Genomic DNA, 26,631 nt, shown 5'->3' on the forward strand with positions numbered 1-26,631 from the left:
GAAGTTTCTGGACTTCTTGAGTTCTGAATTATCGAACACTTCTACGAATTTCAGTTACTGAAATTACTGGAGAGACTCCAGTGTCAGACACTGATCGGTCTACAGCCCGATCAGGAGAGGGTGGATCGGTCTGTCGACCAATCCAAAAACTCTCCAGATTTGATATCTGATCGGTCCAGGGACCAATCAGGTTCTTTTTTTACGCTAGGAAGCTTACTGATCGGTCTACAGACCGATCAGGAGGTTCCTTGATCGGTCCAGGGTCCGATCAGGTTAGTCTGGTATGCAGGGGCTACTGATCGTCTTCTGATCGGTCTACAGACCGATCAGGAGGTTCCCGGATCGGTCCAGGGACCGATCAGGAGGTTCCTGATATCTCCTGATCGGACAGTCGTCCGATCATTTCAACACCTGGACACCCATCTCTCTTAATTCTTCCCGATCCCTTCTCTTCTCATTTCACGCCGAAGCCCTAGCCGACACCCTCCTGCACCTCAACTCTTTTCCTCTCTTTGCACGCCGAAGCCCTAGCCAAAGTCCTAGCTGAAAGATACGTCAATGGCACCAAGGTAACTCCATACTCCCCTAGCGCTACTCACCTTGGCATTTCAGTTTCATTTCTCACCGTATCTGTGTATTTTGTTTTGGTTATCGGTTGTTGGTGGCTCCGATGCTCACATATTTGCCCCATTGTGTCACATTGTTAAACCTTAGGAAGAAACAAGTGGGTGAAGGAACCTCTAAGTCGTCTGAGAAATCTAAATCTAAGGCTCCCTCCCGACCCCAACCATCTGTCTCTGGGAGATTTCCAAACCACCATTTTGAACTCACTTTTCAACAGAGGACTTTCAAACTGCTCCCTTGTAGGTCTGTGGATCGAAAATTCATGAATAAATTCTGTCCATCTGTGTCGGACATAATTGCCTATTACAAACTTGATTCTCTAGTCTATTTGGAACGGGACATCAATTACAACTTAGTATCTGAGTTTTATAATAATCTTCATCAAACTAATGATGTTAGTTATAAAACTAAAGTTGCTAAGCAGACTATTGATTTCAGTTTCTCAGCTTTCTTTGATTATCTAGCTTGCCGGAGGTGTTCAGGAAATATCTTTTCTATATATCCTGATTTACCAGACCCCTTACCTTCTCCCTTTGATGTCTCATCTGACTCCATTTATGAGTATTTCTTCGGACATCCTAGACCAGGTGAACTAGATGAGTTAGATGTTGATTTTCCTACCTTTGCAGCCCTTAGACTAGCTGTCCCAGATTACATTCTCTTTAAGATTGTCACGAATTGTCTTCTGCCAATCACATCTAAACCCTTATCAGAGATCCGACCATATCACTACCTGATGCTTTATGGATTGCGTCGGCGTCTCGATTTTAACATCATGTCGAGCATTTACTCTTCTATCATCTCCTATAGTGAGCCTAACAGCTTCACAGTTTATATGCCTTATGGGCATATAATTATGGATTGGCTCGAGACCCTACAGATTGATGTCTCCAAGGGGAGGATAGTCAAGATGGTAAGGCAGGACTGCAGACTTGGAAAACGTGCATTTTCCAAGTCTGGCATCATAGGACAGAATGGGACGGTTCGTTAGAAGGATGGGAGAGCACTGGGTGAGTTACCACGGGCACCTCCGCGACAGGTTGATGCTGCTCCCATTGCTGCTCCTCCTCCTCCTACTGATGAGTATGGAGAGGCAGATCCTGATCTGCGCTGGCAGATTGCTGAGTTGGAGAGCCGCATCGATCAGCACGATGAGCTACTGGCTGCTGAGCTCCATGGGCTGCACGTTCAGATTGACCAGCGTTACGATAATCTACATAGTCAGCAGTTAGCGACGCAGCAGGTGCTTCTGGGATGGATGGCCAGCAACCCGTCTCCGCAGTATTACTCGGGCTATCCACCCTCGAGCATGCCGCCTCAGGGATTTATTCCTCCAGCAGATGATGATGATACTCCTCATATTGAGGATGTTGATTAATACACTTTGTTTTATGTTGGTCATTTTGACTGCCTATGTTTCAGATACTATTTGATAGATACTATGTCTGACCTGGATATTAGCTGTTTATGCTACTCGTTTTTCTATTACTTGCTTCTCTTTATTTTTCAGTTCTTATTTATATGCTTTTCATATGTCATATCTTGATTGTCTCTTATTTACTGTCCGATCTTACACTTAGAGGGAATTCTGTGTGGATTAAGAAAGAGACAGTATGGGTTAAGGGGGAGTCTTTTGAGTCTTATTACCTAATTCACACCTTTTCGGTGTTTGACAAAGGGGGAGAAGATGACTAAGTTTAGAGATGAATGAAGTTTTAATTTTAGGGGAGAGGATAACCTTGAGGATTATTGACTTCCTTAGTGTTGTATTCGTCTTAGGGGGAGGATCTTGATTCCCCTAAAATTAGGGAAATATAAGCATTTCTGATCTAAACTTAAATCGTGTTGTCAAACAACAAAAAGGGGGAGATTGTTGATACGGTCTGACCTGGCTGCTGTTTTGATGTTGACACTGATTTAAGTTTATATCAGATATTAATTAAACTCTGATTGATTACTGATCAATGTTGATCAGGTGGAAGGGAAAAGTCCAAGTATGGAAACTTGGCACGCAAAGTCAGAGAGGGCTCGGTAGCTCGTTCTCCGGACTAGGTCAGAGAGGGCTCGGTAGCTCGTTCTCTAGACTAGAAAGGCTTTAGGGTTTAGGGCTGGGAAGCGCCAAACCTACCTTACATAGGCATTGGATCGATCTGTTGACCGATCCAGTGATACTATGGATATCTGATCGGTCAACAGACCGATCCAGTGATACTGTGGTTATCTGATCGGTCTGGTGATCAATCAGTAACCAAACAGTAGCTTTCTGTGGGTTATCTGATCGGTCTGGTGACCGATCAGTAACCAAACAGTAGTTCACTATAAGTTATCTGATCGGTCTGTAGATCGATCAGGAAGCGATAGGATTCAGAGGACAATAAGGGGATCGGTCTGTGGACCGATCCACCTATAGGCTGATCGGTCCACAGACCGATCAGAAGCCTCCCAGACCGATCAGGGTATGTCCTGATCGGTCCAGAGGGCTATGGATCGATCTGCTGACCGAACCACAACACTGTCTGTTTCTTTGCAGCTTCTGATTCGTCTGATTTTACCATCTGGTGTGAGCTTTTTACGTTGCAGGTTGCAGGTATCATGCCAGTGCTTAAGTTCAAATTAAGGTCTATCAGAGGAATAAGACAAAGTGGTTTTTCTACTGTGTTTGGCTGCAAATAGTGCATTTAGAGCATCAACGATTACTGGCGATCTGGCTGTGTTCTGGTTGCAATCAGCTTGACTCCTGGCTATTGGTTCGAGCTCAGAGACACCAGTGAAGACCATGGATGGTATTGGTGTGAGTTCAGAGAACCAGATGAGGAGGTAAAGTGATTGGCGACGCCTAAGTTGGCAACAGCGATTCGGTTCAGGTTGCAGTGATTCGATACAGACAAACGCAATGGAAAAGGCAGAGGCATAAGAAGAAGGAGTATGAGATTTTCGAAAAGACAACCAAAAAAAAAAGGAAGGAAAACTCTCGGTCGATCAAGCAAGAGTGCTGCGTGTTGTTGAGCTCTTGGCTAAGGAACTTCTTCTGGTTTTGCGCTCTGCTTTCATCGTGGCTGTAAGCTTATTTTTCATTCCCTTTAGTCACTAATCCCTGTAAGTCTTGTGCTTCATTTAAATATTTTCTGAGACTTTGTGGAGAGGTTACTCCACCGAGAAGGAGAAATTCTTAGCCGGAATCTATCCGGGGTGTGATCTACCGAAAGGTCAAGGGATCGTCCACCTTACGGACACGCCGAGGAGTAGGGGCAAGTTATCCCCGAACCTCGTACATACTTGTGTTAGTTGTGGGTTGTTTCTTTTCCTTGTATTAGTTTTTCTTTTGCATATTTCCGCTGTGCTAACAGACTTTTGTGAGAAGATTGTTTAAGTTTTAGAGGAGGCTATTCACACCCCCCCCCCTCTCTAGCCATCCGAAGGTCCTAACATGCTGGACTTCCCCAAATCCGAATATGTCTTAGATTGGGTTTCCGCTCATTCCACAATTCTGTGGGAGTAGAAGATACTGATTTAGAAGGTATTAAGTTCAGAATGTGCGCTGCTGTTTCCAGAGCGTATCCCCAAAACAAATTTGGTAATTCTGAATAACTCATCATCGATCTAACCATCTCCATAAGAGTCATATTCCTTCGTTCTGCCACACCATTCTGTTGGGGTGTACCAGGTGCGTACAATTGGGATTGAATCTCAGCCTCTGACAAGTAATTCCTAAACTCTCCTAAGAGGTATTCGCCACCACGATCAGACCGTAGTATCTTGATACTTTTACCTAGACGTTTCTCCACATTAGCCTTGTACTATTTGAACTTATCAAAGCACTCAGACTTGCGGCGCATCAGGTAAAGGTATCCATATCTTGAATAATCATCTATAAAAGAGACAAAATATTCAAAACCACCTCTAAATTGGATAGACATAGGACCACACAAATCAGAATGAACCAGTTCTAACGCTTCTTTGGCTCTATACCCCTTGGCCTTAAAAGGTCTCTTGGTCCTTTTATCCTCCAAGCAGGATTCACATGTTGGAAAGTTTTCCAACTCTAATGGACCTAAGAGTCCGTCGGCTACAAGCCTTTGAATCCTACTTAAGTTAATATGACCAAGCCTTAGATGCCAAAGATGTGTTTGGTTCATTTCCGAAGGTTCTTTTCTCTTATTAGAGTTAGAAGATGTGTTATTAATTTTCATATTTTGCTTTGTGGGAGAAATTGGATTTAAAGTATATAAATTGCCAACCAATACACCAGAACAGATAATCACCTAATTTCTCTTTATAACCACATTGTTACTAAAAGAAACTGAATATCCATCCAAAGACAGTTTAGAAACTGAAATTAAATTCTTTCTAAAACTGGGTACATAAAGACAATTTCTTAAAACCAAATTTCTATTCCTATTAAAAGATAAGTAGACGTCTCCCACTGCAACAGCCGCCACCTTAGTAGCATTGCCCATGTAGACGGTAATCTCTCCTTCAGTTAGTCGTCGGGTTTCCTGGAACCCCTGCAAGGAATTGCAGACATGATCAGTGGCTCCCGTATCTACACACCAGGTGCTGGTAGATAACACCGCTAAACATGTTTCAACAACTAGAGTATGAGATATACCTTTATTGTTCTGATTCCTACGAGGACAGTCCGCCTTCCAATGCCCTGTCTGCTTGCAAATGAAGCACTTACCTTTCGTCTTCTTCATTCCAGCTTTTTGTCCCTGAGGTTTATTCACTCTCTTCACTGAAAAGACCTGTTTCTTCTTCTTCTTGCCTTTCGGCTTAAAAGTAGAATCATTTTCAGCATAATGAATCTGAGAACTTTGACAAAATATACCTTCTGCTGCCTGTAGTTCTGTCAGAAGTTCCGCCAACGTATACTCTCTTTTGTTCATGTTATAGTTCAGGTGGAACTACTCAATACTTCTGGGTATCGTTTGGAGAATTATATCGACCTGGGTTTCCCCATCGATTTCTCCTCCAAGGACTTGTATTTCATTCAGATAAGCCATCATTTTGAGAATATGATCCCTTACGGGTGTCCCCTCAGACATGGTGGTTGTCATTAGCTTTCTCATTGCCTCATGCCTAGCAGTCCGACTCTGGTGCCCAAAGAGTTCTTTGAGATTGTTCATTATATCCTAAGTTGTTGGTAAATCTTGATGCTGATGTTGCAATACATTTGACATAGATGCCAAAATATAACACCGCGTCATCTCATCAGCTTTTACCCATTTCTTAAGATACTCAATCTCCTCTGGGGTAGAGTCACCGTCAGGTGTATCAGGGAAAGCTTCAGTCAGTACAAACTTATAGCTTTCTACAGTAAGGGCAATGTCCAGGTTTCTTTTCCAATCAATATAGTTGGGACCAGTAAGTTTGTTCTCTTTCATTATAATGGCCAGTGGGTTGAAAGTCATCCTAAGAATCACAAAAATAACTTTGGTCAGGACTCTAAATTTAGAATAATATTGATTCCTCAAACAATACTATTTTAAATTAACCAACACCTCAAAACACCGTGAATTTTGTATGCCACGATAGTGTGGACGTATACAAATTCATCATTTGTAAAAGGAGGGTGTAACCCATTAATTTTATTATCTTGTCAACCTAACTTTTTGACAAATAAAATTAATAGTTGGTTTCCTTCGGTCACACAAATAATAGTAGTGACTCCGATGGGGAGGATGCTATTAGACGTGTCTAAGTGTATACCATTACTTGACACTAAGTCCATTAATAAGATTGTGCCCCTTCCGATGGGGAAGATCACACGCTCTTAATTAATTTCCTATAGTCATCCTAAATGGAAGTTTGATCTAGTGATCTGCAAACAAACTCATCCGATATGGAGGAAGGCACTCAGAGCCAACATGCAAGTTTACTTGCATCACTTACAAACTAGTAATGGAGACCGTGGAATTTATTAAAATAAATCCCTCTCCCACTTAGTTATTTAAAATGAGAAATTTTAAACTATCCTAGCATACATCACATGCATATAAACATCACAGTAAATAAAAGCAATAAATTTGGAAATTAATTTTCCAACTATTATGGCCTTTTCCATCACTGTCTTCAGTATGCTCCAACCCTAGCTGCTGCCATCTTTAGCTACCGCCATCGGGTCGAGTTGTCGCATCCATCTTGCTTCTTATTCCGCTGCACCTCTGGTGCTCCAAAAGTACCACGCCTCGCAAGAATCCGATCCGCAACAAAAATAGAATTTTACATATATCGATCCTATATTCCACGAGGGAATGTATATGTATTCTAGATCGAACAAAAATAAAATTCTAAAAATAAAACTAAAAATTATGTATGACATGTGCATAACCTATTTGAATTCTAAAAATACACAGAGGCAAACCCTAACTCTGATACCAATTGTTGGTTAGTCCTAGGAAAACGTACCGGTTCCACTGTACAAAAATTTTTATACAAGTGTCGAACCTTTCCTTAAATAACCTATTGTGTTCTTTAGAAGTTAAATTAGGAATCGCAGACGGAACTTAACATCATTGATTCCAAATTTAACTTATCTATTCTTAATGGTTTAGATTTGAATCGCAAGTGGAACTTAACACTATCGATTCAAATCTACCTAAGTTATTAATTTCATAAATATTAATTTCCAAAATTAGTTTCCAGGACTGCATGGTGAGGCACATGGCCTTCTTGGATATGGGAGCAACCACCACCGTCTAGGCAAAGCCTTTTAAGGAAAGTTAATATTTATTTCCTTAAACAACTCTAGGTTAACCAAAAAGAACAATCGAATCACAAATTCGAAAAAGAAGAAAACACAAACTCGAAAAATTATTTTGAAAAACTAGATCTAATTGCCTCTTGTATTTAGAATTCTTACAAAGAAAATAACTAGTATGATGCGGAAGAAAATTACTAGTTATACCTTCTCTTTGTAAGCTAATAACCTCGAGATCTTCTGCCGTATTCCTTGCCTCGCCTTGGACGTCGTGTGGGCGACGATTCTCCAAGATGAACACCACCCGAAAGAGTCCTTCCTCTTCCTCTAGAATTCGGCCACCACCACCACCAAGGAGAAGAGAGCAAAGGGAAAGGGAGAAGGGAGAGGGTCGGCCACCAAGGGATCTCCAAGCAAAAGAATAAGAGTTGTATCTCATGAAGCTCCCTCACCCCTTCTTTTATATTACTTGCCCAAGGCAAATAAGAAAAAACGTTTTACAAAAAATAAAATCATCCAAGAATTTTTCCTTTTCCCTGTTAATTTTTCCTTTTCTTTCCTCTTGATTGAATCAATCACCAAATTTAATTTTGTGATGATTTTAATTAAATTAATATGGTCGGCCACTTGCTTGGGCACCAAGCAAGGTGGTCGGCCATCTCATCAAGGGGAAAAAGGAATTTTATTTTTATAAAATTTTACAAGAAAAACTCTTATAAAATTTTACAAGCTCTCTTTCCTAAAGTAGGAGTTAAAAAAGGAAAGTTCTAAAAATTAAAACCATGTTTTAAAATTTAAAACTTCTCTTACAAAATTTTCTTTTTTATCATGATGATAGAAAATTTTAATTTTTAAAACTTATCTTCCTTTTTTTTCTTTAAACCATGAGGATGGTTAAAAAAGGAAAGTTTTAAAACTTTTAAAACTCTCTATTAAAACATGTGGCCTAATTCAAATAAGGAAAGTTTTAAAAAATTAAAACCTCTCTTTTAAAACTTATAGTTTTCTACAAAGAGAATATTTTAAAAATTCAAAACACCCCTCCTATTTGAATTAATCTTGGTCGACCCCTATAAGCTTGGTCACCAAGCAATAGGGCGGCCCCTATAAGAGGATGTGGTCGGCCATTGCTTGGTCACCAAGCAATGGTCCGGCCCCCTTCTTGGATACCAAGAAGAGCCTTATATTTGGATGGACTTGATGCTATAATGAGTCTACGACAGGGACCTAGAGGAGAAATTGGTTTTGGCCTTCCGATGAGCTTGAGTATCCCGTGCTCGCCCCGAACACACAACTCAAGTTCATCGATAATAACTCATTCCACTAGAGAGTTATTATCGCACTACCGCACCAATCCCAAATTACATTATGGGCTCCTTCTTATCATGAGTGTGTTAGTCTCCCTGTGTTTAAGATTAGGAATGTCCACTAATTAAGTAAGTTACTGACAACTCACTTAATTAATATCTAGCTCCAAGAGTAGTACCACTCAATTTCATTGTCATGTTGGACTAGGTCCACCTGCAGGGTTTAACATGGCAATCCTTATGAGCTCCTCTTGGGTACATTCTCAACCTAGATAACTAGGACACAGATTCCTTCTATAATCAACAACACACACTATAAGTAATATCATTTCCCAACTTATCGGGCATATTGATTTATCCAGCTAAACCTCACCCTTTGATAAGTCAAAGAAATAAATATTAAATATATGTGCTTGTTATTATATTAGGATTAAGAGCACACACTTCCATAATAACAAAGGTCTAGTTCTTTTACTAAGTCAGTACAAAAAGAACATACCTAAATGGTCCTACTCAATACACTTAAAGTGTATCAGTGTAATTTATTAGTCAAGATAAACTAATACTTAATTACACTATGACTATTCTGATGGTTTGTTCCTTTCCATCTTAGTCATGAGCAACTTGTTTATAATTTATAGAGAACCGACAACATGATATTCTAAGTGTGACACCACACTCCATGTTATCTACTATATAAATTAATTGAACAATTATATTTAACAAATAAATACAGATATTGACCAATCTGATTCTTTTATTTCAACAAATAAATATTTACAAAAGCTAGGCTTTTAGTATACACTCTAACACAGGCGACTAGAAGAGTACTATAAAATGAGCTTTGAAGTAGACCTTGAAAATCACTCAATAGCTCAACCATTCACTCACACATTCTCTTGTACTTATGCTCTTGTGCTCTCTCATCTTTTGTATTGCAAGATGTCGCGACTTGCTCTTCATTTCTTATCGGCAACACCTAGAATAACATCTTTATTTATTTTAGTATTGCCATATTTGTTTTATTGTGCTTAAATTTTAGATTCTTTTTTTGTAAGGTTTTCTCATCTCTAAAAACTTTCTAGAAATGATATATTAGAAATAAGAATCATATTTTATAACTGCTACGTGTGTCTACACTTTTGGTTGATTGATCAACTGCTAGCTTGCATGCTTAATTGTTAGCTTAATCTATTGCATGCTTATAATGCTTTGTCTTACTTGATTGTCTAAGTAACTTTTAATTCCACTATGCGACTCTGCTTGATTCAATTGTTTTACTATCTGCTCATTTTAAAATTCATAACGCTATTCACCCTCCTCTAACGTCGAGTTCTATCCTACACTTATCTCCCCGATAGAAGTTGGATCGAAATTCAATTATTCTAGGCATTCTTACTCATTATTATTATTATCCTTACGATCTAGGTATCGAGTTACTCTTCCTTAATGGAGCAAGATCGGACTTTTGGCATTCTTAGCTTATTCTGGGAATTTTTAGCATTCTTAGCATTATCTTCTCGATTTGGGGGTCGAGTTCCCCTCTAACTTTATAGTTTGATGGATATAGGATGTCATATGGATTTCCCAGGCGTGAAGGTTACTCCACCCTTTCACTTATAGCCTCCTGTCTCATAAATTTATTGGATTTCATTTGACTTCACTCCTTAGTCCTACTCGGAGGGGAGACATGTGATGCAACCAAGGTGAACCTAGTTAGTTCATCGCCCTCCACAATAATAGGGTTGCATGAAGCCCCAACCTCCTATACCCGTGCAGCAATAATGGTACTAACCCCTTATTGTTGGGTTTTTCGGGCCGCGAAAACCGCTTTTCGCGTCGCGGAAACCCCGAATCGCCCAAGCCACGGATCTCGTGCAAGGTAAAACTTTCGAAAAATACGAGTACGAGTTTAAAACACGATCGACTCTTAGATCTACGAGGGAAAAACATTTACCCTTGATGCGTGCCCTTCGCAATCCCGCAATGTCCAAAAGTAGCCGGATCTCGAGACCGTCAAGCGAACGGTCCTCTAGCGGTATCCACACGAACAAGGAGTGGTCTTCTACCACTCAAAGATGGAGAAGAGAACCCACAAGTGTGCTAGCACTTTCTAGGGCTCTCGGATTGGATCTAAAAGGTGAGAAAGGAGAGAAGGGAAAAAGGAACTCACACACTCCTCTAATTACTCTCCTTTTGTGACCTTTACACCACCTAGTTGCTTAGAATCAACTCTCACTTATTCTCCACCATGAAGCCACGACCATCAGCAAGCTAGAGAGAGGGAGAAGCACCCAAGGAAGAAGAAGCATTGAACACCATTCAATTTCACCAAATGAAAACAAACCATCACTTAGTGTGGCCGGCCACCACATGTGTAACCCCCACATTAATGTGGTCGGCCACATTAAGAGGATTAATGGTGTGTAACCTCCATGATGTGGCACACCATTATATAAGGGGATGATGTGGCATGCCATGTAGGATGAGTCATCCTCATGATGTGGCAATTCATCAAGTCAAAACTTGATGTGTCAACCTCTATTTGGTCAAGTCAAACTTGACCAATGCTCTTCCTTGTTGAGTTAAATCCAAGCTTTGATTCAAGTCAATTTTAATTTAATGAATCTCAATTCATTAATATAAATTGACTCATGAATCAAATTTAAATTATACTCATTCAACAATTGAATCTAATTGAGTCTAACTCAATAAGTCTAATTTGAATCCAATCTTTGATTCATCATATGAATCTAATCCTATTGGTTCATCATATGAACCTAATCTCCATGCACATGTTCTTTGTGTGTGACCCAATAGGTTCTTGTAACGTTGGCAATGTTATAAACTCTTTTAGAAACATAAGCAATGAGCGGCATCAAGCAATACATCATTGCTACCCAAGTTACAAGAAATGTTGAGATCCAACATCACCTTGTGACTACTAATTGTGACTCCTCACAATATGTGACAAGTGTCCTTCTATCCTAGACATCTAGATTGATCAATGTGAGGCATAGACCGTGTCATCCTCTGACCAATCTAAATCTTGAACTCCGAGTAGACTCACTCAATCAAATGAGCTCAATATCTCATATTGACTCATTTGGGTATGGCCATACACTTCGTGGTCTCACTCTATCAAGAATATCGATGTCTCTCCCGTCATATAGGAGGGATAGATCCCATCTACATCACTCACATCCCTCTGCATAATTTGTTATATACCCAGTAATCGCCTTTATAGTCCACCCAGTTACGGGTGACGTTTGACGAAACTAAAGTACATAACTCCTTATGTAGGGATCCATGGTGACTTCAGGTCTAAGGACTAATAGTCATACTAATAGCCACATGAGAAAGTATATGACACTCATATAACGATCCATGATACTTTCTCATGGCGGGTCATTCAGTATACATTCTCTAATGCATACCCATGTGTCAGCTTGATATCTCTATATCCATGACTTGTGAGATCAAGTCATCGAGATGACCTACATGCTAGTCTTATTGTATTAACATTGTCCCTGAATGTTAATACTCGACTAGGAATGATTTAGAGTAGTATTCCCTATATCATCTCACTATCGATTCAACTAATCGATTGATATAGGTATGAACGTTCTACTCAAGGACGTTACTATACCTATTTTATCTGACACTAATACAAATAAGCATAATAACCAAAAACCAATGCCTTTATTAATATACAAAAATATGATATACATGAGTCCATACAATCATCAAATGATTGGCTCTAGGGCTCTAACTAACAATCTCCCACTAGCACTAGTGCCAATCAGTATAGGCTCTAAGGCCTAATGACCTAGTGTAACCATCATGCTTTCTCTGTGCCAACGCCTTGGTCAAGGGATCTGCGATGTTAGCCTCTGTAGGTACTCTACAAATCTTCACATCTCCTCTATCGATAATCTCCCGAATGAGATGGAAGCGCCGTAGTATGTGCTTGGTCCGCTGGTGTGAGCGAGGTTCCTTCGCCTGTGCTATAGCTCCATTGTTGTCACAATAGAGCTCAACTGGGTCAGCGATGCTAGGAACCACCCCAAGTTCAGTGATAAACTTGCGGATCAATCGCCTCCTTCGCCTCGATGCGAAATGTACTCGGTTGTAGAATCACTCATGTATCACCTTGAACTCTTCGGTGACACCACCATTAATGCAAAATACAAACCCCGACTGCGATCTATAGTCATCCTGGTCGGTCTGGAAGCTAGCATCACTGTAACCCTTTACAGCTAGCTCATCATTGCCTCCATATATCAAGAAATATTTTTTAGTCCGTCTTAAGTACTTAAGAATATTCTTGACCGCTATCCAGTGACTTTCACCTGGATCAGACTGGTATCTGCTCGTCATGCTCAAAGCATACGAGACATCAGGTCGAGTACATAGCATGGCGTACATGATCGATCCTATGGCTGAGGCATAAGGGATCTGATCCATGCGGTCTCTCTCCTCTCTAGAAGAGGGACTTTGAGTCTTCGAAAGACTCACGCCATGTGACATCGGCAGAAATCTCTTCTTGGAGTTCTGCATGGCAAACCGAAGGAGTACCTTATCAATGTATGTACTCTGACTTAGGCCAAGCAATCTCTTAGATCTATATCTATAGATATGAATCCCTAGAATGCGGGATGCCTCACCTAAGTCCTTCATTGAGAAGCAACTCCCTAGCCAGGTCTTGACAGACTGAAGCATAGGGATGTCCTTCCCAATGAGTAGTATGTCATCCACATACAATATGAGGAAGACAATTATGTCCCCTACAACCTTCTTGTAGACACAAGGCTCATCTTCGTTCTTGATGAAACCAAACTGTTTGATCGCATCATCGAATCGAAGATTCCAGCTCCGAGAAGCTTGCTTTAATCCATAAATGGACCTATGCAGCTTGCATACTCTACTAGTATGTTGTGGATCTACAAAACCCTCAGGTTGTGTCATGTACACATCCTCGAGTAGGATTCCATTCAGAAACGCGGTTTTGACATCCATCTGCTATATCTCATAGTCATGGCAGGCTGCAATAGCAAGCATGATCCGAATGGACTTAAACATCGCTACTGGAGAAAAGGTTTCATCATAGTCAATACCATGAATCTGCTTGAAACCTTTAGCTACTAAGCGACCCTTATAGATAAGTCCATCCATGTCAGTCTTTCTCTTAAAGACCCACTTACACCCAATGGGTTTTACCCCTTCAGGTGGATCAACCAAAGTCCATACTTGGTTGGTGTACATGGATTCCATTTCAGATCTCATGGCCTCTAGCCATTTCTCGGAATCTGGTCTCATCACAGCTTCCTGATAGGTGGTAGGCTCATCCTCTATGAGCATAACGTCATCATGGTCAGACAAGAGAAATGAGTATCTCTCAGGCTGACGACGCACCCTATCAGACCTGCGAAGAGGAATGTCTACTTGAACTGGTTGTTGTTCCTCAATTTCTTGTGGAACATCATCCACAACACTTTGTGGTTCCAGTTCAATTTCCATCGAGGCATCAGTGCTATTGTTCGCATCTTGAACTTCTTCAAGATCGAACGCGCTCCCACTAGTCTTTCTAGAAACAAAGTCCCTTTCTAGAAAGACCCCAGTCTTTGCCACAATTACCTTGTGCTGACTGGGAATGTAGAAGTAATATCCCTTAGTTTCCTTGGGATATCCGATGAAATAGCACTTGTCGGATTTGGGTCCTAATTTGTCTGAGATTTGACATCTAACGTAAGCCTCACAACCCTAAATCCTCATGAAAGACACCTGGGCATCTCTCCCAGTCCATATCCTATATGGTGTCTTTATCACGGCCTTTGATGGAACTCGGTTGAGTATGAAAGCTGCCGTGTCTAGAGCATATCCCCATAGATATGTCGGAAGATCTGTGTGACTCATCATAGACCGTACCATATCTAATAAGGTACGATTCCTCCTTTCGGATACACCATTCCACTGTGGTGTTCCAAGAGGAGTGAGTTGGGATAGAATCCCACACTCAGATAAATAGTCACGAAACTCATGGCTTAAGTATTCACCACCTCGATCTGATCGAAGTATCTTAATACTCTTGCCAAGCTGGTTCTGTACTTCATTCTTGAATTCTTTGAACTTTTCAAAGGATTCAGACTTATGTGTCATCAAGTACACATAACCATATCTACTGAAGTCATCAGTAAATGTGATGAAGTATCTATAACCGCCTCTAGCAGCAACATTGAAAGGGCCACATACATCACTATGTATGAGTCCTAACAAATCAGTTGCTCTCTCGCTGTGCCCACTAAAGGGAGTCTTGGTCATCTTGCCTCGTAGGCATGACTCGCATATCTCATATGATTCAAAATCAAATGAGTCCAGCAAACCATCCTTATGGAGCTGGGATAAGCGCTTGTCATTTATATGACCTAAGCGACAGTGCCAGAGGTATGTTTGATTCATGTCATTTGACTTGAACCTCTTGGTATTTACGTTATAGATAGGGCTCTCTAGATCTAGAATATAGAGTCCGTTTATCAGAGGTGCACTACAATAGAACATATCGTTTAAATAGACGGAACAACATTTGTTCTTTATTATAAACGAAAATCCTTTCTTGTCCAAACAAGAAACGGAAATTATGTTCTTAGTCAAGGCAGGAACATAACAACAATCATCTAATTCTAGTACAAGCCTAGATGGAAGAGATAGATGATAAGTTCCTACAGCAATAGCAGCAACTCGTGCTCCATTGCCTACTCGTAGGTCTATCTCACCCTTCGTCAATGCCCTGCTATTCCTCAGCGCTTGTACATTAGTACAAATGTGCGAAGCACATCTGGTATCTAATACCCACGATGAAGAAATAGAGAGGTTGACTTCTATAACATTTATACCTGAAGTAGAAATCTTATTTCTCTTCTTCTTAAGATCTTCCAGGTATTCTTTGGAGTTCCTCTTCCAGTGCCTTGCTTGTCCTTGATATAGGTGACAAAGATGTTCAACCATATCGTAAGCGCTCATCAACTCATGTTGCTTCTGAAGCTCAGAGTTCATGGTTGCGAGCATAAGACAAGACACATCTAATGCGTCATCTTGATGCTTCTTGTAAGCATCTCGGTCTGCTCGCGTGGCAGTGGCAGGAGGAGCCTCCGGAATGGGCTGCTCCAGAACGTACAGTTTAAGAACTATTCTCAGGTTCCTGTACCAGTCCAGGAAATTTGCTCCGTTGAGCTTGTCCTTCTCAAGGACAGATCGCAGAGAGAAAATGTTCGTATTTGACGTCATGGTTATCTACAATAGAAAATTTGCAGAAATAAATATCATATTTTTTTAAAATCATTTAATTAGGCCTTTAATTAAATGATGCTCCCACTGAATTCTATAATTCTTGTGGGACAAGATCCACATCATACTAATCCTTGAGTTAGCTTTGGCTAATACGCCCAAGGCTTAGTATGATCGGTAGGTAACGATTACCAATTACATCTCTATGCAACTCTTGTTTATAAAATCAATATCCGCATTTATATTAAAACTCGAGTTAGCTTTGGCTAATGAGAGTTAATATAGATGTGATTTTGATCTATCTTTTCCAACCGTTGGAATAATGCCTATAGTTGACTCGATCCAACCGAGTAACTAGGAATACTCAATCTAATTGAGCTTGTATTCACCCATGCGTTGATAGGCGGGACCAAGATTGTCCCTCCGTACCCTACCAAGATAATATGTATTGCTCTGCTTTGGCAGATTCAACAATACATGTGATCGAGGTAGTGATAGGTATCACGGCACGGTTAGGCATTTAGAGTTGGTTCGATCGAGATCTAATCTAATCGAAAAGGATGCATCTTGTGCACACTTAGATCTAATCTAATCGCAAGGGTGCATCATGTGCACGACTTAGATCTAATCTAATCGTAAGGCACTAATTAATTAATTACTTATTAAACATGCATCACATACACAAGCAATTAATTAACTTATTTGTGATTTAGTCATGGCCCTACTACGATCTTCTCAAGCCAATGAGAAGACCGATTGGTCAACCTAGGGTCAACAGCTTCTCCAAGCTCCTCCCTTTGACCACCTTGTGTTGCTCGTGCCCGCCTTCGAACTCCGTCTCATGTGGACCCTCCACCGCTCCAATTTGTACATTACAATTTGAAACTCGAGTTACATTCGAGTCTAAATCTAATTTACAACAAGAATATAAGAGAAAGGCACGACGCGCAGGTCGCGGAAAAATAAAACATACAACACGCGCAAGCACATTCGTATTATGAATTACAACACAATCCAATCATATTGGGTTTTTGGGCCATGACTATCACAAAATTAATATATAATTCAAAATTATATATTTTCATAATTTTCTATAATTTTAAAATAATTTTTTTACAATTTTACGAGTAAAATTTCCCGGCGGTCCCGTTTAGCGGTTTCGGGCGCAATCGCGGAACGGATCCCCTTGCGGGGACCAGGGGCAGCGCCCCTACCCGCGATCTAACCATCGCGAGGGTTCGTTTGCGATCCAACAGCGCCTAAACCCGCTGTCCCAAAATGATTTGGGCCGAGACATTGCCGTTTCGGAAAAATCTTCCCGGCGAGTTCGTTTTAAGCGATTTCGGGTGCGATCGCGGAGCAAATCCCCTTGCGGGGTTAGGGGCAGTACCCCTACCCACGATCTAACCATCGTGAGTTGCTCCTTTGCGATCTAATGGCACCCAAGCCCGCTGTCCCAAACGGATTTGGGGCGAAACGAAGCCGGTTTTGAAAGATCTTTCCGGTAGCCGAAGCCTACAAGTGCCGAGACACTTGTGCTTCGCTTCTACGGAAAAATTACCCATAAAATCATAAAAAACTTATTTTTACAGAAAATCACAGAAGGTTTTTATTTTTCATAAAAATAAAAACAAACTCGTACAAGCCTTGCACGTGGCTCTGATACCACTGTTGGGTTTTTCGGGCCGCGAAAACCGCTTTTCGCGTCGCGGAAACCCCGAATCGCCCAAGCCACGGATCTCGTGCAAGGTAAAACTTTCGAAAAATACGAGTACGAGTTTAAAACACGATCGACTCTTAGATCTACGAGGGAAAAACATTTACCCTTGATGCGTGCCCTTCGCAATCCCGCAACGTCCAAAAGTAGCCGGATCTCGAGACCGTCAAGCGAACGGTCCTCTAGCGGTATCCACACGAACAAGGAGTGGTCTTCTACCACTCAAAGATGAAGAAGAGAACCCACAAGTGTGCCAGCACTTTCTAGGGCTCTCGGATTGGATCTAAAAGGTGAGAAAGGAGAAAAGGGAAAAAGGAACTCACACACTCCTCTAGTTACTCTCCTTTTGTGACCTTCACACCACCTAGTTGCTTAGAATCAACTCTCACTTCTTCTCCACCATGAAGCCACGACCATCAGCAAGCTAGAGAGAGGGAGAAGCACCCAAGGAAGAAGAAGCATTGAACACCATTCAATTTCACCAAATGAAAACAAACCATCACTTAGTGTGGCCGGCCACCACATGTGTAACCCCCACATTAATGTGGCCGGCCACATTAAGAGGATTAATGTTGTGTAACCTCCATGAGGTGGCACACCATTATATAAGGGGATGATGTGGCATGCCATGTAGGATGAGTCATCCTCATGATGTGGCAATTCATCAAGTCAAAACTTGATGTGTCAACCTCTATTTGGTCAAGTCAAACTTAACCAATGCTCTTCCTTGTTGAGTTAAATCCAAGCTTTGATTTAAGTCAATTTTAATTTAATGAATCTCAATTCATTAATATAAATTGACTCATGAATCAAATTTAAATTAGACTCATTCAACAATTGAATCTAATTGAGTCTAACTCAATAAGTCTAATTTGAATCCAATCTTTGATTCATCATATGAATCTAATCCTATTGGTTCATCATATGAACCTAATCTCCATGCACATGTTCTTTGTGTGTGACCCAATAGGTTCTTGTAACGTTGGCAATGTTATAAACTCTTTTAGAAACATAAGCAATGAGCGGCATCTAGCAATACATCATTGCTACCCAAGTTACAAGAAATGTTGAGATCCAACATCACCTTGTGACTACTAATTGTGACTCTTCACAATATGTGACAAGTGTCCTTCTATCCTAGACATCTAGATTGATCAATGTGAGGCATAGACCGTGTCATCCTCTGACCAATCTAAATCTTGAACTCCGAGTAGACTCACTCAATCAAATGAGCTCAATATCTCATATTGACTCATTTGGGTATGGCCATACACTTCGTGGTCTCACTCTATCAAGAATATCGATGTCTCTCCCGTCATATAGGAGGGATAGATCTCATCTACATCACTCACATCCCTCTGCATAATTTGTTATATACCCAGTAATCGCCTTTATAGTCCACCCAGTTACGGGTGACGTTTGACGAAACTAAAGTACATAACTCCTTATGTAGGGATCCATGGTGACTTCAGGTCTAAGGACTAATAGTCATACTAATAGCCACATGAGAAAGTATATGACACTCGTATAACGATCCATGATACTTTCTCATGGCGGGTCATTCAGTATACATTCTCTAATGCATACCCATGTGTCAGCTTGATATCTCTATATCCATGACTTGTGAGATCAAGTCATCGAGTTGACCTACATGCTAGTCTTATTGTATTAACATTGTCCCTGAATGTTAATACTCGACTAGGAATGATTTAGAGTAGTGTTCCCTATATCATCTCACTATCGATTCAACTAATCGATTGATATAGGTATGAACGTTCTACTCAAGGACGTTACTATACTTATTTTATCTGACACTAATACAAATAAGCATAATAACCAAAAACCAATGTCTTTATTAATATACAAAAATATGATATACATGAGTCCATACAATCATCAAATGATTGGCTCTAGGGCTCTAACTAACACTTATCCCCGTGTCCCTCAGCCCACTGCACCTTTAACTCCTTCGGCTACCGTGATTAACCCCCCTCGTGATAGCCTTGGGCAAGGTCCACGGGGGCGCTGGGGGCGAGCGTTATCGCCTTTTGCCCAATAATGGTACTAAGATGATGAGGAATCTTACTCGAGCTAGCTCTCTCTAACCTCAACCTTTGACAACCCTTGACGTACAATCGACCCAGCGAGACTACCTACCAAGAAAGCGAAGTCGGGCTAACGATCAAGCAACGCTAGGAGTACGATCCAATGGTTGTCGCCCATAGTGCAACGTCTCACTTGTGCGGTTAGCCAACAAGCGGCGCCTCATTCGTGTGGTTGTCTACGCGGTCGACCTAGGGCTTCTATGGCAACTCACGTGGACCTTCTACCTATACGACTATGTAAGATTCGGTGAAGGCAAATGAAAGTAGAATTTTCTTCTCTCACGTGAAGGCTAATCTTCTCTATCTTTCTATTTCAAGATCTTACGCTCTCTCGCGCATGCAGGCGAGTCTTCCCTACTCAACCGACCACTGAGTTAATTGTTGGAGAGGTCACACCCCGATAACATCAGCCCCGACTGATATGTTTTGATTCACAGGGTGCGGATAGCGAGCACATCGAAGGACCCACCTCAACCTCAGCCGTAGAGGAAAGAGAGGAGGAACTCGAACGAATGGGTGCAGAAGAACACCATCTAACGTGAAACAAGTTATTCTATATTCGATTTAAGATGCTCTAAATACCCTAACATTAACGAGCTTGCAGACATCAAACCTGCAGACTAAATTAAGAAAAAAATTACAAAAGCTTATGTGGCTCTACACATAATTTTACAGTACTAATAAAATCTCTGCTGGGCTTAATTTTGATGATTAATTTACTAGCTATGAGCTTATATAAATATAATTACTCAACTTTTGTGCTAGCTTTTATTCTGTCGTCCTTTCACATAACTATTCTCCTTTTATCTTCTTCTTAGAGTTAGCAATACAATTCCATCATCTCGTTCTGGATTAATACCTACATACATGGACAAGGAGTGGATGGAATGTGTAGTCGGCCATTGGTTAGCTTCAATTCCTTGGCCTCCTCGAGCACTGTTGCACCCCATTGCGCGAAGTACTTTTCGTCCACCCCAATTTTTCCGTCTTTGTACAAGCTGAAGCACTTGAGCTGGTCGGCATCTGCACACTCCACCTCCTCCGGATCCTGCCATGATCCCTTGTGCTGCATCCCTGCCCAATCCGCCATCCACCGGTAAACATACTGCCCTTCTCCGGCCAACTTATTCCACCCCTTGGGGTAGAACTCCATGATGCTGCTCTTCTCCTCCATCAGGAACAAGTTCGCCAGCTGAGCACCATGAGGCGACACCAACACATCCGTCTCCCTCATCAGCTTCACCTGCAATTAACAATTACTACTATGCATCATAGCTACATATCAATCAATCACAAAATTATAAATTATATCAAAGATAGTGTATGAATCATATATCCAATATGAAGTATTAGAGAATAAAACAAGTAAAATTTTATTAATTAGAGTTTAGTTAATAAGGAATTATTATTATTGAAAGGCAATATAATATGTATATAAATACTAAAATACTATAATCTATTGACAAATTATATCAACATGGTGGAAACACATAGTACAAGGCCATTTCAAAGACGGTTGTAACCTAAAGTAATAAAAAAGATAAAGTACATAATCATGTTAAATCTGTGCATGTCACCGTTGGACATATTAGTCTTTAACATCCTAAAAAATATGGCTTAAGTTTTATTAGTGGTTCTGCAAACTCAAAACAACAAACTATTCCACATGTTTATTCTAAAACATTCTTATTTGTAACTTTTCTTCTTTAAAAAAATCATTAAAGTCTTCGCTCTAGAATGGTAACTAATTCACCATGTTACGCTTGAATATGAACACAAGTAAAATTTTATTACTATTAATTTGGCAAATTAATACGTATCTATTAACAAATTATGCCAAGATATTATTTCTTTAATTATGCCTCTTTTTCCTATACTCTCAAATACTTTTAGAATTATAATTAACGATGAGACAAATTAACGATGATACGGTACCTGATCACAAAATGTCATGTTGTTTCCCCATGCAACCTGAACCCTGCAACCTTCCACCTTAGCGCACTCCCTCTCGAAGATTCCCATCACCGCCGACTCGTTCTTGAACGCCCTCGAACCCAACCGGAGCAGCAACGTCAAGCGAATCGTCACCGTCGAATCCTCCTCCCGACGATCTCCCACGACGCCGCAGTGCGCTCTGGCCCTGCACCGCATCCCTGCGTACACCGCCCTCCGCCTCTGCTTCTTCATCGCGCCCTCGTTGTGCCGGAACACCAACGCCTTTTCGAAGCACGCCATCCCTCCTGTGCCGCCGCCGCTGCCGAAGTCCTCGATCCTCACCTCCCCAACAGCCGCCTCCGCGAGAGTGCGAACCCACTTGCCCATTGTCGTCCTTAACTCGCCCTGGTGAAACAGCACCCACCGCGCAGGCACGACGCATTGCTTGCGCTGGTGCCACGACGCGAACGGCAGGAGCGCAGAGAGGCCGTGCCACAGGTTGTCGTAGTCGTAGAAGGTGTCGGAGACGAAGGTGAGGCCTGGGAAGAGAGCGGCGGCGTCGGGAAGCGCCTCCGGCCATGCTAGGGCGTAGGAGTTCCTTGTTCCGTCGGAAACATCGCGCGCCGAGAGGCAGAGCAACCGTCCGTTCGACGTCATCGACGGAAAGTAGAGATACTGGCTGTCGCCGTCGTCGTCGAAGGAGTCGTTGAAGGAGCTCATAAACCAGGTCCGTGCCGACGTCGGCTGATCGGAGAAGTTCAAGTCCTTGAGCGGGAAGAAAGTGTCGAGTTGGCGGAGTATGGGGAGAGTCAGGTTGAGCTCCTCCTCCGGGGCGAGGCAGCATGGTTGAGTCGACCTCTGCAGAAGGGGCAACGAATGGAGCGAGAAGAGATTGAAGGATTCCATTTGGAAGAGGAGGAGGAGGAAGGAGAGGAAGGTGATCACAAAAAGGTATTTGAAACGCTTGCTTGAGAAAGGAATTAGATTGAAAAACTTGAGATTGTGTTCATGGGCAGTGTTCATGGCCGGTGATGAAAACACACACGATATCGAGAGAGAGGGACGGAGATGGATCTGGTGCGCGTTGTAAATGGAAGATCGATCGAACTCTTCTCCGATCCATTTGCTCCCATGTATAATCTGAATAACCCATTAATATTTTAATATTCTGAGATTTGCACGTGGAGACGGTTAAAATAAACTTATTGATTAATTAATATATAACGCCCCGGCCTGCGCGGGCCTCATCCAGACCGAACCGAAAATACCACCAGAATTGCCCATCGGATTGACGACTAGCTCCACACCTAACTCGCACGCACCCTAGAAAACTTCCAGGAGGTCACTCATCCTCAGATTACTTAAAGTCAAGCACGCTTAACTTTGAAGTTAATCTCCCTCGATAGGTGGTGCCCTTGGTGCTCCTGCCATAGGCGCATTCACGGTCGCAAGGTCACTCTGATACCATCTGTAACCCCCCGGCCCCGTTGCCACCTTGGAAAACTTCCCAGGAAGTCACCCATCCTCATATTACTCCAAGTCAAGCACGCTTAACTTTGAAGTTCTTATGTTTGGGCTTTCGAAAAGAAAGATGCACCTTGATGATATAGATAGTATCATCTAATCTTTTAAGTCATACTTAACCAGAATCTCAGAACCGAGGTATTATAAAACAGATATTACATATTTGGTCAATTGTAATAAAAACAAACAAGTTATTTGATTTATTCTAATACTTACTGTATCCTAATTTTGATTTGATTTATTAAATAATTCTCTTTTATATCTTAATAAATTCAACGGAAGATCTCTGTATTGAGTTTGTTTGCTAACTTGTTAAAACATTGTTTGGATAATGATTAGTAAAGATATCAGTAAGTTGACCCTCTATAGAAATATAAGAGACCAATAATTATTGAGTCATCATACACTCTCGAACAAAATAAAAATTAATTTTCATATATTTTGTACAAGCATGAAAGATTAGATTTGCTGTGTGATATATTGCTCCAATATTATCATACCAAATTTTTGGTGCAATATTTGATGCAAGATGAATTTCAGAGAGAAGTGATTGAAGTCAAATAATTTCAAACGTTGTATTTATTATAGTTTTATATTTTGTCTCAATGTTTGAATGAGATACCAGAGGTTGCTTTTTCGAATTCCATAAAATAAGATTCCGTCCAATAAATAATGCATATCCACTAGTAGAGTGTCTATCTTCAAGAGAACTTGCCCAATCTGCATCACTATGAGCATGTAAATCTCGAGACAATTGACGATATAAAAGAAAACCATGTAGAATAGTACCTTTAAGATAGTGAAGTATTGTTTTTATATTATCCTAATTTTGTTCAGTTGGAGCATGCATGAATTGACAAGCATGATTTACTGCAAATGTAATATCAGGGCATGTGGTAGTGACTGTTGGTGCAATTGACGTCTAGAGTTTCGATGTTTGACAATGCACCTAAATCAGGTCAGTTGACCAAGGGATAATCCAAACATGACTTGATATTTGGAAGAGAGTAGTCTAGTCAAGACTAGATGACTAGCAAGGGTAGGTCCTAACCGAAGGATAGGCAAGTGAGAAGTCCTAACTAAAGGTTAGGTAAGTGAAAGTCCTAGTGAGTGAAGTCAGGCCCTAATGAGTGAAGCTAGGTGGTGGAAGTCCTGGTGAGTGAAGTCGGACCCTAGTGAGTGAAACTAGGTGGTGGAAGTGCTGGTGAGTGAAGTCGGACCCTAATGAGTGAAGCTAAGTGGTGGAATTCTTAGTGAGTGAAGTCGGGCCCTAATGAGTGAAGTTAGGTGGAGGAAGGTGGAGGAAGTCCTAGTGAGTGAAACCAAACAATGGAAGTCCTAATGAGTGAAGCTAGGCAACCTTAGGGAGGTAAAGGTAATGTGTGACCGACTGGTTTCCGGTCGACCGGACCAGCGAATCTTGACTGAACCAGTGAATCTTGAAATATGTTGACACTGTTTTACGTTACTATTTTATCTATTGTACTAACCTAGTGTGCAGGAGTTAATAGGTTTGAGGGAGTCTAGATAGGTCAACAGGCTAATCGGATATCTAGCGCGAAGTCCAGTTGGGTCTGTGAACCGAACAACTGGCAAAGTGGTAAGTTAAGGTAAGTCACTCGAGGAGAGTGACCTTATGAGGACGCGTCCCGGTTGAGGGGACAATAGGTGTCAGTCCAGATTAGGTCCATTTTGGATACCTAATCTGAAACTTTAACTAGTTTCTGGTCCTGGGAGGACAGAAACTAATTACTACTTATTATTATTGTCCTAATACTTGTTTTGTAGGTTATTTGGACTAACATTGTTTTACAGGATAAAAGGAGCAAATTTATCTTCGGATGAACAGTGTCCGAAAGAGACTTCAAGCAATGAATGCTCCTTTGTACTATTCATAGAAGGTGTCTTCCATGGCTTTGGAAGGCACCTTCCGTAGGATGAAATTTTGACTTCACCAAGGATAAGTGTTGGGATGGTCAAGATCAAAATTTTTAAGTTGAAGGTGCCTTCAACAGCTATGGAAGGCACCTTCCATGCCTTATATAAGGCAGTCTCGAGAAGGCTTTGACAGAACACTGACATACGAGCTATTATGCATCCATTTGAGCTTTCAACTGCTCAGGCTTCTACTACAACTCTGCTGCAAAGGTACTGTACCCGACGACTGTTTCGAGGACTTCCAATCGTGGTCAGTAGACTGAAAATGACACACGAACGCTCCCACATCGATCCTTAAGTGTCAATAACGAATTTTGTTTGTGTACTTAAGTTCTACAAAAGGATAAGTGCAATGTGTTGCACTTGTTCTAATCTTTTTTGTACTCGATTCCCTCTTCCGGAGGTACTAGAAGAGATTTTTAGTAGATTACCTATCGGTAGGTCGGCGGGACCTGGGTATTAGAATAGGAGTCGCCGAAGGCTCCGAACCAAGCAAATCAACTGTGTTTTCTCATGGTTTTTGTTTTCAATTTCTTAGTTACTTTCCGCTGCATTCACACTCATGATTTTAAAAAAAGAGAAAATAAGTTTTTGAAAACCATGTGATTCACCCCCCCCTTCTCACGTGTGTATCGATCCAACTGTGACATATTGTAAGGCTCCAACAATGCTTTAATAAATCTGTGAATCAGACATAGTAAGAGAGGATGAAGTTGTAAGATTGTTTATAGCAATTGGTGTAGAGACCGGATGTGCTCCATCCATTTTAACTCTTTGGAAAAGTGTAGTAATGTATTTTCTCTGAGAAATAAGATAGCCTTCCTCATGTGAATCAGTTCAATACCAGAAAAAAAAAGAGAAATTCCCAAATCTCAAGTAGGAAATTCTTGATTGAGAAAACTTAATAAAGCTATGATATCCTTGTGATCATTGCCAATTATTAGGATGTCATCCACATAAATAAGAAAAAATATTATAGATCCATCATTATATTTGTGGAATAGAGATGAGTTAATCTTTAATCCATAAAATCCTTAAGCTTATAACCAATTAGATAATCGATAAAACAATGTATGAGGATGATCCTGTCTGAGAAACTTGACAAAATGGAAAGTTGGGGAGAGAACTCACTGTTGATGAAGGAAAATACCTGGGGACCTCCGATCTGAGAAAACCAAAGCGGATCTAGAAGAATAAAGTCACAGAACGCCTCCTTGTCTGAAGATCCAAGGAGGAAAGGGAAAATCCGTTGAAGAATACCCAGATTTGGAGCTTCCACAACTTCCTGCGCACAAGAGACCAACCAACACTATCGTCAGTGGCCTAAGACCAGGGTGGGAATCCCTGGCTAAGCTCTCCGACGCTCAAGTTAGTGATCTCTTTTAGTGTTGAAAGGAAAGAAAAAGATGAACAATAGCAATGGATGAATAGATGAGTTGTGTGTGTGAGAGCATGAACATACCTGGCCAACGGAGAGGATTCTCCTTTTTATACCAC

The 26,631-nt window shown here is 41.1% G+C and overlaps 1 protein-coding gene across 1 annotated transcript; it reads right to left on the minus strand.

Moving 5' to 3' along the window:
- Positions 1 to 20,596: 20,596 nt before the first annotated feature.
- On the minus strand, positions 20,597 to 25,422 carry LOC121999596. The gene is made up of 3 exons (XM_042554258.1): positions 25,354 to 25,422; positions 21,673 to 22,812; positions 20,597 to 20,980 (listed from the first exon to the last, which is right to left on the minus strand). Exons 1-3 carry the CDS (start codon positions 25,420 to 25,422, stop codon positions 20,597 to 20,599), a joined length of 1,593 nt encoding a protein of 530 aa, XP_042410192.1.
- Between the last annotated feature and the right edge of the window lie 1,209 nt (positions 25,423 to 26,631).

Source organism: Zingiber officinale, chromosome 1A, assembly GCF_018446385.1.
Source record: "Zingiber officinale cultivar Zhangliang chromosome 1A, Zo_v1.1, whole genome shotgun sequence".
NCBI classification, from domain to species: Eukaryota; Viridiplantae; Streptophyta; class Magnoliopsida; order Zingiberales; family Zingiberaceae; genus Zingiber; species Zingiber officinale.